Below are 16,170 nucleotides of genomic sequence, written 5' to 3' on the forward strand. Positions count from 1 at the left end.
ATGTCTGAGTGACATTTCTGACTGTCGCTAGTCATCACATCATAAGCTCATCGGAAATATTTCACAAATCTGAAATCTGAAATCTGATTTCCTCATGCTATGTTGCATTGGTAGACCGCTACGCAGTGGAAATGTTGAAACGTTGTGTTATAAAACTGTGTGCTTCTCAATACTGATGTAGAACAATCGCCTGTTAACTCATTCGGGGCCAGACCAGAGATATCTCAGGTTAACTCGCCAACGCTCGAGCGCCAAACCGAGAAAAGTCGGTTTTCATCGTTATTTCTTTTATTCGATATTTCCATTCATTATCCATCCAGAGAGCCTGGTGTTATCATAGGGAATAAGTCTGAGATCCCAAAAGTGCAATACTGGCCGCATCCAACAGGCGGCGGTATCGAGCATCATTTGAAACTCTGTGTCTTGGGCTGTGCATTGATTATATAGGGAGGTGTAGTCTGACGTCACTGGTTGTTCCACCCGTATAGGGATTTATCATTGGGAAAATGGATTATCGACTATTGTAACAATTCTGCTGCATGGAAATTGAAAAGCTTTTCCATTTTTTTGTTCCCTTCTATCACTAACATTATTGTTAAAAAAAATGTGAATGAAAAAAAAGAATTGCGTTTTTTTTTATGATTAATTGTGAATATTTTCATGTTGAGCTATAGATTGTGGATGAATAAGCACATAAAGGTACACCATGCCAATGTTAATGCTTTATTTGTTTTAAACTAGGCGATTTAGAAATGGGCAATGGGGAAATACATTGCGTTGGACAGAGGGTGGAACACGAATAACGGCAATGACGTAACCACTACACCTCCCTATTGGTCCGGGCGGACTTTTTCATGTCGGGCAAGGGGAGCGGTTGTCCCGATCGGCTTGAGGAGCATCAAATGCTCCAGATGGATGATGTGTGGCGGATTATGTTGGCGACACGATCGACACCAATACTGGGACTCGCAATCAGATAATTGGAATATTATTTTTGGGGCACATCCTAGTCAAGGTAAGGGCTATATGATATCAATCTTGCGTTGATCAAAGCATGCCTTCATTGCGATCCGAGCTTATGTGTGTAACGCTAGTCCATAACGTATTCCGTTGGTGACGATCAAAGCATCAAAAAACTACCCCCCCCCCCCACCCTTTCATGCATTCATGATGGAACATAATACCTATCATATGCATTTGATTTTTTAATTGTAGCGGGTGTAGGGACGGAACGCCAATGCATTTAGTATAATACATGTTGGGGGCTATTACCAGCCTCCCATGAATTACCATAGACTGCTCTAAAGCCATACTTATATTCACCACGGTATAAAATGGGAATGTATGGATGAAAAAATTATTTCTTTTTCACATATTGAACGATAGATACTCGATGTCAAATGGGCAATAGTATTGTATCCGTATAATATATAATATAGTTATAGCCCTGCAAACACCGCCACGTATTCCTATACTTTAGAACGCTGGCCTTTTAACGACACATTACACAGCGCCCTCTGGCGCTGATTGAGTTAATAGTGGCAATGCAGCGGGAAAAGATGTGGTGGAATAAAGATTTAGTTGATTCTGTTTGACAGTTTTCTGTTGTTTCTGTGAGTTAGGGGAACTACTAACACACTTAATGCTCAAAGGCCCACATCTGTGTTTGTGTGTGTGTGTGTGTGTGTGTGTGTGTGTGTGTGTGTGTGTGTGTGTGTGTGTGTGTGTGTGTGTGTGTGTGTGTGTGTCTATGTGTGTGTGTGTGTGTGTGTGTGTGTGTGTGTGTGTGTGTGTGTGTGTGTGTGTGTGTGTGTGTGTGTGTGTCTATGTGTGTGTGTGTGTGTGTGTGTGTGTGTGTGTGTGTGTGTGTGTGTGTGTGTGTGTGTGTGTGTGTGTGTGTGTGTGTGTGTGTGTGTGTGTGTGTGTGTGTGTATGTGTGTGTGTGCTCTGCGAGGAAGCTGCGGCTTGTATCGTAACAGTGCTCAGAAACTAGATGTCAGCCTACGGAACAACACTGGTGTACAAATAGTAAATGGACTCCCCCCAGGACCCCCGGACCCCCCAGGATCAGCACCCCGACCCCTCCTCACCGCTAGAACATGGCCTTCACTTTCTCCGCCACTGAGGCCCATAGTTCAATGCTGGACTGCCCAACCCCTATCACCCTGGCAGTAGAGATCTAATGACATCCAAAAGTGTCAGAGACCAATTGATCATTGTAAGTTTCTAAGGTTGTTTCCACCTCATGGCTATCAGTTTCTTGGCTGCTGTAACACCCACCAGTATGATTCTTTTTTGCTGTATGGAGGCCGGCAGTAGTGATATATCATTTAGGAGTAGTATTGCTGCCGTAAGTTAGGGTGACCAAACGTCCTCTTTTGCCCGGACATGTCCTCTTTTCACGCCCTGTCCGGGGCGTCCAGGTTTCTTTTATAAATTCATGACTCATTTCTAAACAGATCTTTATCAAATTTGGACCTGTACTACATAAGAATTCAGGCTATGGATTTGCTGTGTTTTCCAGCTTATACAAAATATATATATATTATTTTGGAATATTGCAACTACTACACAAAAACGTGAGTACACAAGTTCAAGTTCAACTCAAGTTCAGACCTATGCTACTCGATTTCATTAGCACTAAAAGTGATTTTCGTTTTTTGCATTAGTAATTTCAGAATGTTATCTTTCAAAAGAGACCAGGCTTATGCATGTGCTATAGGGAGGTGTAGTCTGACGTTAGGGATTTATCATTGGAAAAATGCATTATCGGCTATTGTAATAATTCTGCCTCATGAACATTGGCAAGCTTTCCATTTTTGCACAAAATGAGGTCCCTTCTATCACTAACATTATTGTTTAAGCATTTCTGGTTGAAATAAAATTCAACATAATTATTTTACGATTAATTGCTAATTGTTTCATGTTGAGCTATAGATTGTGGATGAATACACACAGAAAGGTACACCATGCCAATCTTCATGCTTTATTTGTTTTAAACAAGACGATTTTCAAATGTGTCCATTGGAAATACCTTGCAATTTCAAGTGAGGTGGACCGGCCAGAAACAACAATGACGTAACCACTACACCACCCTATAAGCATATAGTATAAAGATTAGCTTTGCAAAAAAAGTATACAGTCCTCAAGTTCAAGTAAAAGATTTATGGATTTCCAAAAACGAGCTACTGGTGGGCAATCCCAAAACATGTGCATATAAGTGCCAGTGGCCCTCAGAGAGCACAAAGTGCACAGAGAGTCGGTCACCAGTCCCATAGCAAACAGCTTCCTAGGTGTGAGATACGTCCTATGAATATAATTAAAATGTATTTGCTGGTGATTAGGGTTGCGGGAAGCTAATGTAACATTCGTCCAAATATCATCCCAGTTAAACTCAGGGTCTAATTCTGGGATGTCCCCTCGCCATACTATATCTAATGTTAAGTTTGTATATGTGGATTTGTTTAATAGTGTATACAAATCTGAGACAAACCCTCTCGAGGGTGTCCTGTCTCTAATAAGCTTAACAAAACGGTGTGGATGTAGTGTCTGGGCCCACGGAACCCCATGCGCCTTAAGCGCCGATCTTAGTTGTAAGTAGAGAAAAAAGGACACACTGGGGAGATCATAAAATTCTCTTAGGTCCTGAAACGCACGAAGGCCGGTTTTATTATATATATATCCCCCAGAGTGTGAACTCCTTTCCTTTCCCATTGAGGATTGTTAATAGGTTTATGCCCAACAAGTAGTTGTTGGTTATGAAATATTGGAGAGTCGAGGTGCCATGGGCACTTGACAGCACAAGACCTCTGTACATTCTCATTGATATATTTGATGAAATATAAACCCTCTGTAAGTTATCGTATTTGACTGTCACTCTTGAGATATGGCATGAAATACAATAGTATCAAGTATCAATGAAAACATTGTATCAAGTCTTTCAAAGTTTTATTGCTCAAAATGAACTCATCTTGCAAGACAGGTCAGATAATAGATTGATACTCCACCGTCCTCTAAACTCATTTATAATCAAGCCACAGGCAAGCCTTTACACAGAGCAACACGTAGTCAGATTGTCTCAGGAGTGGAGTCATAGTTTTGCTTATGGCCACTCACAAAGGTAACAGGTCAGCAAAAGTTGTGTTTCATGCTACGGACACTTCTCCAGTGGTTGGCAGTGGTAGGCCTGCTGAGAGGACAGTCTTCTCGCTGCCTACAAGCTACAGTATTCCCAGAAGGTGACTTGAATACGTCATGGTCCTTCTACCTCCTGCTAGAGAGGACATCATACTCGTCTCTCTCACGTCGCCGCAGGGGCTGAAAGAGAACAGGCAGGGTAAGAAGAGAACCTCTTCAGTGTGTCCTTTGAGCATCATAATTGTAGATTGTTGGAAGTGGCATCAAACTCCAGCTTACCTCGTAAGTGTCTCGAGGGCCTGCGTTCGGAATTACCTGCTGTTTGTCAGAATCTGCAGGGAAAGAGAAGAAGGGAGAAGATGCAGGGCATCTCAAAATGAGCACATAGCCACCAGCGAAATTATGGAAGAATTTAGCTGTGTGCTGTCTGTCTTTCTGAAACCTTGTTGTTGGGAAATTATATAGGCTGGGGAAATTCTGAATTCCCTTGTCTCTGTGTCATTTTGATGAAAACTGCTCATGTATGACTCAAAGCAGCTTATTACTCTGAGATATTTCTCCTGGACATTGTGGCAGATATCATCCCCCATGGCTACGTGGAGGAAGGGAGATACTACGGCCACAGGCAGAGGTTAATTAAGGAGTTGATTAGGGCTGATGGAATACACCTGTGCACCACGTGATCACCCACATCCCACACACACACACAAGACACACATAGCATAAAACCCTAGGAGAGACAGAGAAGAGTTGAGTGGAGGTGAGGAAGGAGCAGAGTTTGTAGAGAGAGAGTGAGATACTGAGTTTGTGAGTTAAGAGGTAGTTTGAAGGAGAGGTTAGAGTGAGAAGGTGTTACTGGACTGTGGACTGGCTGAGATACCCCCTTGTGAAACTGACCCTGGACCAAACGACAAACCCTGAGTATTGAACGTTCCCTTTTTGTACGAGAGCCTGGAACTTGTATTGACCCTGGACTGTTATATGCCCACTCGTGATCTGCACGGCCTCAGCCAACTAATCACCCAACCCACAAGGATATGTGAATCAACTCAGACTACCATTGACCTCATACTGACCTCTGACAAGTCCAAGATCTCCAATAAAGGGGTTATAGCATGTGGGTTAAGTGATCATTATATGATATTCTGTACCCGCAAAAAGCTAAAACTAAAGGCTGGCTGTCACAAAACAGTCACATCTAGAGACCTCAAAACCTACTCTAGCGAGGCCTTTAACCTTGAACTGGAGAGTCTGGACTGGTCAGATGAACTCAATGGTACACTGGTTGAAGAAACTTGGCTTGGCTTCAAAACCAAATTTTCATCAATACTAAACAACATGGCCCCCCTAAGAACCACCAGGGTAAAAAATCGCGCTGAGCCATGGATGCACACTGAAATACTGACCGCTATGAAAGCCAGAGACAAAAAAAAAAAAAGCCAGTCAAAGCTTACCAAAAGCACGAGCAGTGAACTCCAAGACCACGTGACTGAACTCAAACTAGAAAGAAACAGACTAAGAAATGACGTAAACTCCATGATCAAAACTGCTAAAAAAAATTTCATCAATGACAAAACCGAGGAAAACAAAAATAAACCACGTGAACTTTGGAAATTACTCAACAATCAACTAGGCTGCAGTAAAAAACTTAAAACCAGGTTCTCAAACATAAACATAAAGACGGACAACACGCTCATCACAGACAAGCTGGATGTAGCCAATTACTTAAACACTTTCTTCACAAACATAGCCACAACACTGGTAAACAAACTACCCTCCCACTCAGGGCAGTATGGGGTAGAACACATAGTAGCATACTACAAGAACCTAGGCGTCCACAAAGACGACTTCAAACTGGAAATGGTAACTACAGATGAGGTACTCAAAAAACTGAGCGCCCTCCAACCAAACAAGGCCACTGGCCATGACAACATCCCCTCCAAATTCCTCAGAGACTCAGCAGCAGCCATCACCCCAGTCATCACACACATAATAAACCTCTCCATAAAACAGGGACACGTCCCCAAGGACTTCAAAATTGCGAGAGTAACACCCCTGCACAAAAAGGGCAGCAAATTAGACCCGGGTAACTACCGCCCTGTTTCTATCCTTACATCCATCTCGAAAGTCATGGAAAAAATAGTATACGAACAGATCGAAAAGTACCTCGCGGAAAAAAATCTAATCTACGAATTCCAATCTGGCTTCAGAACATCCCACTCCACTGACACATGCCTTCTCTACTTGAATGACCACATCAAACAAGAGGTGGACGCGGGCAAATACTGCGGCATGGTCATGCTGGACCTACAAAAGGCCTTCGACACCGTCAATCACACCATTCTGATTGACAAGCTAAAAGCAATTGGTTTTGATAGTTTATCAGTGAGCTGGATACAATCCTACCTGGAGGGGAGGGAACAGATGGTGGAAGTAAACGGTACCCTATCCCCCCCCCCTCACAGTGAGCTGTGGTGTCCCACAAGGAAGCATACTAGGACCACTACTATTCCTAATTTATGCAAATGACATGTCGTCAGCTTGTGACTGCAACTTGTTCCTGTTTGCGGACGACTCAGCCCTGCTGGTCTCTGACAAGAACAAGTTACAGGTTGAAAAAGCCCTCAGCTCGGAACTAGGCAAAATCTGCATATGGCTCGCCGACAACAAACTATCATTACACATGGGCAAAACAGAGTCCATTCTCTTCGGTTCAAATAACAAACTCAGCAAGACCGACGGCTTCTCGGTTACAGTGGGTGACAATATTATCACAAGGAAAGATGAAATTACCTACCTGGGTTCCATCCTAGAGGCTAATCTTTCCTGTGACAAAATGGCATCCAATGTAATAAAAAAAGTCAACCAACGAACGTGTTTCTTGTACCGGATCTCCTCTCTGGTAAACAAGAATACCCTGAAGACTCTAGCAGGAGCACTCATTCAAGGGTACTACGACTATGCTTGCACCTCATGGTACCAAAGCACCTCAAAGGCACTAAAAAACAAATTACAAACATCTCAAAACAAGCTAGTCAGACTACTACTTGACCTGACTCCTAGAACCCACCTCACCCCTGCCCACTTTGACAACCTAGGATGGCTTAGAGTAGACGACAGAGTACAGCAACTTGCAATGGGCCTGGTCTACAAGATACACTACGCGACCAAGGTACCCATGTACATGTCAAAATACTTCCCAAAGGTCAGTGAATACCACGATCACAACACCAGAGGGAGCTCCACAAATCATGTAAAACCCAGATTCGGCTCAAACAAGGGACTAAACACGTTTCGCAATTATGCCACATCAATGTGGAACGCCCTACCTAAAGCTGTAAAGGAATGTGAATCACTACCCACTTTCAAAAACACTCTCAAAAAACACCTACGTGAGACTGCAATTCGAAACTGGCCCCTACAAATGTCCTAACCTAGTTGTACAGTAAATGACCAAGTAAGGCTTTGTCAGTATTCCAATGTACAGTGTAAAATGTGTGTGTGTCCCCTACCCCAACCCCCCCCCCCCCCCCCCCCCACCTCCAATGTACAGCCCTCACCCAACCCACCCCACCCCACCCATCCAACCTCCTCCAATGTACAGTTTCTACGCCAAATGTATATACACTCCTTTTCTGGACACTTTTGTATCACAAACAGTACTGTATTTGCAAATCTGATATGTCATAAATGTATAGATGTAGCAGTACTGTCTATCTGTATGTCATGTATGTCATATATGTTATGATGAATTGAAAATGGGGGACCCTGATGTAAACAAGACGAAAGTCTTTCTTTGGTCTGCATCCCCTTAACAATTGTATGTATTGAGCTGTACTGTACTGTACCCATTCTGCAATCTGTTAATAAACTTTTCAATCAATCAATTCAATCAATATTGCCCATCGGACTTGTACTGGAGATCAATAATTATCATTTGTTTATTGAAATTGTGCTTGTGTGGACATTGGAATTGTTTGTTTTGGTCCGTGTCGAGCCTGAACACCACAAGGCTTGTCACAACATGTACAGCTTCAAGTTCAAGTTTCTTTAATAGTTGTCATACAGAAGTACAGAATACTTTTATACAAAATGCTTCTTTCTGTTACGCTCCAGAGACTGTGCTAGACAAAACGATAAGTATGAAATAAAATAGTATAGCATGTAAAAAATAGAAGTAAAAAATAGAAGTCACGTATGTAGACACAGTGTTCAGTATACATATGTACAATGTTCAATGCAGAATAGAAGTAACTGAGTTACCATACGATATACTATGCAATATACTAATATACAATATACTATATAGTGCAAAGCAGAAATGGGATGAGGTACAATTTACAGTAAGGTGTTGAGGGAAATTGGTGGTTTTTCAATGTATATTTGGTTTATAAACTGATATAAAGAGACGCTTTAAGAGGGTAATACCATTATCATCACGGGATGATAGACGGTGGTGGACCAGCGGTTTCACAGGCACAGGCCGCGTTAGCAGAGCAGAATGTTGACATTCCTTGTAAGAACACATTGATAAGAGCGAGTGTGGGCCCAGAGAGCAGGGCGGAGAGAGGTTCATCTTAATGAAACAGTAATGAAACGTTTTGAAATGTGTGAAAGGTTATTAGCAGTTGTCATGACAGCACGTTGCATGACAACCAGAAGAGGGGCGGGCTATCATATCTATGACGAAGATCCTATAAAGCTGACGGTGGTTCCGGCTGGGGCCAGACTAAGATCTGTCTGAGACTAAGAGGGAAGAAACCAGAAGAGACTCTCTCCTCTCATCACGGAGAGGGGGGGGGGGGGGAATGCCACATCATTATTAGCCTCGGCTACCACGAGGATGGTCTTGGCTAACGACCAGGCCTGACCACTATTGGACTGAATAACAGCAGAGACGATAGCAATGAAAATACAATCGGATAACATCTGGGCTGAGGCTTCTGTTTATATCAATAAACAACTCTTCTCCTTGTAAGGTATTACGCTGTGTCAAAGTGTCGAATTCTTACAAAGGTGGAGAATTATTATGGTTTGCGGATCGCACTAACAGGGAGAGATAAGGATTGTATCAGCCAGTATCTGAGACATCAGGACCATTAAAAGTACACAACGCAGAGGAGTGGATGGAGAGAGGATAACACAAGAAGACGTGATACTGGCCAGATTGATCAGAATCTAACAGTGTACTGAGGTATGGGTTGTAGTGCAAATCCTTTACCAATAAATATAAAGTGTGTTTAGGTGTTCTAAAGTGTGGAGAGTGGGTGCTGCAGTGTGTTGTTTGTTTAAAGTGAGTGTGTGCGTGTGGATGTGTGTGCTGTGAGTGCATTTGATGGATTGAGACTGTGAGTGCTGCTGAATCCCTCATTCACGCCTTCATCTCCTCCCGCCTGGAATACTGCAACTCCCTCCTCACTGGTATCACCTCCCGCTCCCTCCATAAACTGCAAATGGTCCAAAATTCAGCCGCCCGCCTCCTCACTAACACCCGGTCCCGCGAACACATCACTCCTGTCCTCCACTCCCTCCACTGGCTCCCGATCAAACACTGCATAAACTTTAAAACACTACTCCTCACCTTCAAAGCCCTCCACAGCCTGGCCCCCCCCTACCTGACTGATCTCCTTCTTCCCTACCGCCCCACCCGTTCCCTCCGGTCCTCCTCCACTGCCTCCCTCACTGTCCCGACATCCAAGCTTAAAAACTTCGGAGATCGGGCCTTCTCTCGTACTGCACCCCGACTCTGGAACTCCCTCCCCCAGTCCATCAGAGACTCCCCTACACTCTCCACCTTCAAAGCTCGCCTCAAAACCCACCTGTTCTCCCTTGCCTTCAACCCCCCCCACCCTTAACCCCCCCCCCCCCCCCTCCAACCTGATTGATGTCTGTCTCCAGTCTTTTTTGTGCTATCAGGCTGTCTCCCCTGTTCCCCCCATGGTCTCATGTTCCTTTTGTTTTTGTTTCTTTGTTGTTTTTGTTTTTGTTTCTTTGCTTTCGTTTCTTTGTTTGTACTCCTGCTCCCGACTACTGTCAGCGACTTCGGGTTATTGAGAAGCGCTATATAAATTAAATGAATTATTATTATTATTATTATTATGGTTGTTGCATAGTGTTATTGTTCGTTGAGCAACCTGGTGGCCTGGGGATAGAAGCTTCTTCTGAGTCTTTCTGTGCTTGTCATGAGACTCCGGTATCGCTTGCCTAACCGCAGCAGTTCAAAGAGGCAGTTGTTTGGGTGGCTGGAGTCCTTGATAATTCTCTTAGCCTTACCCCTGCACCGCTTGTTGTAAATGTTCTGGAGAGTGGGAAGCCCCCCTCCAATTGTGCGTTCGGCTGAACGTGCCACTCTCTGTAGTCTGCTACGGTCTTGTGTGGTGCTATTCCCAAACCAGGAGGTGATATTGCCAGTCAGGATGCTCTCTATTGTACATGAGTAGAAGTTCTTAAGGATCATCTGACTGACTTGGAACTTCCTTAGGCACCTGAGGAAGTAGAGGCGTTGTCGTGCCTTCTTCACAACACTGTCAATGTGTGTGGTCCATGTCAAGTCCTCGGATATGTGGACTCCGAGGTACTTAAAACTGTTCACTCTCTCAACCGGTGCCCCGTCGATGTTGAGGGGGCTGTAGTCCCTGACCCCCGACCTCCTAAAGTCCACAATCATCTCCTTTGTTTTGCTGACGTTCAGGGAGAGGCTGTTCTCCTGGCACCATCCCGCCATAACCTTGACCTCTTCCAGGTAGGCCCTCTCGTCGTTTGCAGAGATCAGGCCCACCACTACTGTGTCGTCAGCAAATTTGATGATTGTGTTGTTGTTCCGCTGAGCCACACAGTCATGTGTGTACAGGGAGTAGAGGAGGGGACTCAGAACACAGCCCTGGGGGGCCCCTATGTTGAGGGTGATGGATGAGGAGGTGCAGTTGCCTGCTCTCACCACCTGGGGTCTGCCCGTCAGGAAGTCGAAGACCCACTGGCAGAGGTCATAGTCCAAGCCCAGGTCCCTGAGCTTGGCTATGAGTTTGGAGGGGACTATGGTATTGAATGCTGAGCTGTAGTTGATGAATAGCATTCTCACATAGTTCCCCTGCCTCTTGTCCAGGTGTGATGCTGCTGTGTGCAGCACATGGGCTATGGCGTCCTCCGTGGACCTGTTGGGGCGGTATGCAAATTGCAGGGGGTCCAGGTTGATGGGGAGAGAGGAGCAGATGTAGCCCTTTACTAGCTTCTCAAAGCACTTCATGGCTTCTCAAGGGTTATGAACACATTGGTTCTGAGAGTTCTGACGACCTGCTGGGCCTTTCTTTTCCATTTCCCTGACCTCTGAACCCACCCGTTCTCTCCTGGCCTGTCAACCTTCTTACTAGTTTGTGGCAGAGAATAGATGCACACAATGTATGCCTCAAGTATAAAGAAAGAGGAGGGGTATTAATGTTAATATTCAATCAATTACGGTAATACATATTACAGTTTTTCTCAATTGCTTTGGTGCATTTCTCTGATCAGAATAAAAATTATCATAACTGTTAGTTCAACCTCCACAACATTTAGTCATTTGTGCACATACTAGTAGCAGTATCTTATTCCTTCCAACAAATCGCAAATGTTTTTGGACATGCATCAATGCTTTCATACAATTCTCTGCTGTTTTAGAACATAAACATTTGCTAATGTCATGTCAGTCAAAATGAACTATACTTATGAATGCTGAATAAATTCTCTATAAAACGAATAGTCCTCATTTCATTGCTTGAGTCATTACATAAAAAAAAGTTTGAACTAGTTGTTGTCAATCACAGCCTCACAATGTCTGAGGCTGGTCAGAGGGTGCAGCCAAATGTTGGGAGAACCACTGTAAATTAAATTATTCAAACATTTCGTCGGGAGAACAGGTGTGTATATTGGACAGTAATTCAGCACTAAACAATCTGTACTGCACTACTGCCATTATGTCATACATGAAGCTTACAGTGGGACAAGAACTTGTCACTTTTTACATTTGACAGATTTACTGTATTGTAGTGTAAAGTAGTGTTACAGTAAATATTTGCCATATTTACAGTATGGTACTCTAGTGCAGCATTTTACAAGTGGGAAGCACTGTTATTGTACAGTACAGTAATATGGGTTAAAGCCGTATATCTCATGTTTACTGTACATTACTGTAAGTTTACTCTGCACGACATAGGATTTGTAAGACAACCTCGCAGAGGTGGAAGAGGGCCCCTTTTTACTCTGCAACAAGAGGAAGCCATTTGTGCAATGGTGATTGCAAACAATGCCATAAGGTTGAGAGAGATACAACAGTTTGGGAATATTGAATCCATTTCAATCGCTACAATTGACAGAGAGCTGAGGAGAAATGAATGTGCATGAAACAATTGTAGTACAATGTGCCATTTGACCGGAACAGTGACAGGAAAAACATTTATGTGTTCTATGCATACTCTAATGTTCAGTGCTGTAAACTGGTTACTTTGTGTAGTGCAGTACACTTGCATGACAGTTCATACTGTACAATATGTTGTACAAAGGCATTATGTTACAGAGGAAAAGTTTTTAAAGTTTTTCTCTCTTCTGGGATAAAGCGTGTACTGGAGCTGGAGGCCAGGGAACTGCTGCACACATACATATAAGTTGACGAGGCGGGTTTCAATCTGGCAAAAGGTAGAAGGCGTGGAATAAATTGCATTGGAAAGAGAGAAACCATTTAAGTCACATGTGATGTGCGAGTTGGCTATAATAAGGTAATAGGCCTGGTATTCTATATTCTATAATAATATTTCAAATTGCATGTGTCCGGATGGCATAATTCAGTACTGTATCTACAAAACATTCTGTTTACAGTAATCATCTTCCCTTTATTCATTTGCTTAGATTCTTTGTACACATGATCTCAAGAAGGTGCTGAACGAGCTCAGTGGCAGTTTCTCATGTCTGGTCATTTTTAGCATGGTGTTATTCACTGTCAAATATGCAAAAAAAAATCATAATTTATATTCTCCTTTGTTTCATCACAATTTACTCAAGCCTAGTAACAGACACAATATTGCCGACACTGGGAATACATTCCCTGATATCCATAGATATCCCTAGATACCAAGAACATGCAAATGGACCTTGTAGAAGTGGAGCAATCTTCCATTTACTTAGGTATGTATTTTTAGGCGGATTTTCAGAAAATAGGGCTAGGGCTTAAGAGGTTAAAAAGGAGTGTGTGTGTGTGTGTGTGTGTGTGTGTGTGTGTGTGTGTGTGTGTGTGTGTGTGTGTGTGTGTGTGTGTGTGTGTGTGTGTGTGTGTGTGTGTGTGTGTGTGTGTGTGTGTGTGTGTGTGTGTGTGTGTGTGTGTGTGTGTGTGTGTGTGTGTGTGTGTGTGTGTGTGTGTGTGTGTGTGTGTGTGTGTGTGTGTGTGTGTGTGTGTGTGTGCGTGCGTGCGTGCGTGCGTGCGTGCGTGCGTGCGTGCGTGCGTGCGTGCGTGCGTGCGTGCGTGCGTGCGTGCGTGCGTGCGTGCGTGCGTGCGTGCGTGCGTGCGTGCGTGTGTGTGCCAGAGAGAGAGAGAATATAAATAGATAGATAGCTTGTGTCTTACTTCTCTTGTTGGGGGTGTATGGAGCAGGCCTGGGCTGTGATGCGATGGTATAGACAGCAATTCCTATTAGGACTGTAGCCACAAGATCTCCTATGCCAATACCTACTAACACATACACATCCAGTTCTATGCAGTTGTCACAGGCTGGGCACACACACACACAGACACACACTTATTTATGTCCACATACCATAAATCATACCAGGACAGGCCTAACTAGTAATAGCGATCAAGGGTTACAAAATATCTGACATAAAAAAACATTGGTAACACTTTATAATAACACTTTACAAGTTATAAGACCTTTATAAGGTATTTGTAGATAATTAACTAATCATGAACAAATCATTTATATACATAAATTATTATTAAATAATTTATAACTATATTTGTATAACATTTACAAATTAGTTCTACATTATTTATAACTCATTATCAACATTGTCTGTACTTGATTTGTTCATCATTAAATAATGTTGTTTAATGTGTAGTAACACATTTGTAGATGCTTTGAAAAATGGATATGAAAAAACGACTATACTGTACATCCATTTATTTGTTCATGTTCAACAAATGATTTGTTAAGACATTCATAAAACATCTATAAATCATTTGCAGATGCTATTGTGTGCCCTAATCTAAAGTGAAGCCTATTCATCATTAACAAATGTCTAATAGTTTGTTTATTTGTGGACGGCGCCTATACATCCTGAAAATACAAATAATTATTACCCTTGTGTCATCATCACATACAGTACCGCAATATACTGAGCACACATTAGGAACAAACACATAATTCAAATGTAACGTTAGCGCCCACCACATCAAGTACGTCTACACAACATATAAGAATTGTAGGTCGGAAATTATGGAATAGATTTACCAACAAAAAATGTGTTTAGCCTGCTCATACCTTAAAAGCGTGGGGCAGCACGAATAACTTGGCTAATGTATCATGCTTCCATTCAACAGACGGCAACACACGTACTCCTGGGTCCTAGTGCCCCCATGTTACACTATGTTATGCACATGTATTTTATATGTTAATAAAATTGCATTTATCTATAATCCTAATTCTGTCACTGTTTGATGTCACAAAGAAGGGTGTATCCGAAAGCTGTCTACAACATTTGTAACAGGTGATGAAAAAGTTAACAAATAATTAACTGTATTAGACATTTGTTAATGATGAATAGGCTTCACTTCAGATTAGGGCACACAATAGCATCTGCAAATGATTTATAGATGTTTTATGAATGTCTTAACAAATCATTTGTTAAACATGAAAAGACAAGTCTGGTAATTGTTTCATGTGTATTCATAAAAGTTCACAAATAAACAAACTATTAGACATTTGTTAATGATGAATATAGGCTTCACTTTAGATTAGGGCACACAATAGCATCTGCAAATGATTTATAGATGTTTTATAAATGTCTTAACAAATCATTTGTTGAACATGAACAAATAAATGGAGGTACAGTATAGTAGTTTTTTCATATCCATTTTTCAAAGCATCTACAAATGTGTTACTACACATTAAACAACATTATTTAATGATGAACAAATCAAGTACAAACAATGTTGATAATGAGTTATAAATAATGTAGAACTAATTTGTAAATGTATATACAAATAGTTATAAATGATTTAATAATAATTTACGAATGTATATAAATGATTTGTTCATGATTAGTTCATTATCTACAAATACCTTATAAAGGTCTTATAACTGAGTGTTATTATAAAGTGTTACCAAAACATCTTTACTGGCTAGAAATAATATTCACATACCCAGCAGGAATATCTCACACAATACCAATACACATCACTGCTTGCATCAAATGTTTGTAAATCCATTTATGAAACCAAATACTGAGCTGCAGAACTTACTCCGAAACATCACATAGATTTGATCTCCAACAGAATCGCCTTCCGTCTGGCAGGCATACTCTCCTGAATACTCATCCATGTACTCTAACTTCAGAGAAGAGTCGTTGTAACCTTTGAGATTCCCTGGTTCACATTTCAGTATGATCCCATCAGAGATTTCAGTCAGATATATTCTGGATTGGTCTTTGGAAAAGATTGAAAATATTAGAATCAGGCAGAATAGTTGCAGTGCTGTAAAACTCTGCTTCTGTCTCGCACTGATGGAAATATGTCCACTTCAGACATTTCAAATATTTTCTTTCATTAATCCTTTAGATTAGAATTAGAATCTAATATAGGGCGGTCAGGTGGCGTAGCGGAGATTGCGTTCGTCACCAACACCGGAGACGCTGGATTCGCCTGTTCGAATCCAGCTCACAGCTCCGGCGTTGTCACCAGCTTGGCTGGCCGTTCACACTAATACAATTGGCTGTATTAGAGGGTGGGAAAGCTGGCGGGGTGGGTCCGGGTCGTTGTAAACAGCGACTCCTACAGTTCGGTCGGGGCGCCTG

The 16,170-nt window shown here is 42.3% G+C and overlaps 1 protein-coding gene across 1 annotated transcript; it reads right to left on the bottom strand.

Moving 5' to 3' along the window:
* Positions 1-4,073: 4,073 nt before the first annotated feature.
* Positions 4,074-15,698, bottom strand: LOC311223953 (T-cell surface glycoprotein CD3 gamma chain; the record flags this gene model as incomplete). The annotated part of the gene is made up of 4 exons (XM_084308729.1): positions 4,074-4,317; positions 4,417-4,469; positions 13,727-13,870; positions 15,620-15,698. The coding sequence occupies 4 exons, from the start codon at positions 15,696-15,698 to the stop codon at positions 4,264-4,266; spliced, it is 330 nt and encodes a 109-aa protein (XP_084164855.1). The 3' UTR covers positions 4,074-4,263.
* Between the last annotated feature and the right edge of the window lie 472 nt (positions 15,699-16,170).

The sequence above is a fragment of the Notolepis coatsorum genome, assembly GCF_963971535.1.
Source record: "Notolepis coatsorum genome assembly, chromosome: 1".
NCBI lineage: Eukaryota > Metazoa > Chordata > Actinopteri > Aulopiformes > Paralepididae > Notolepis > Notolepis coatsorum.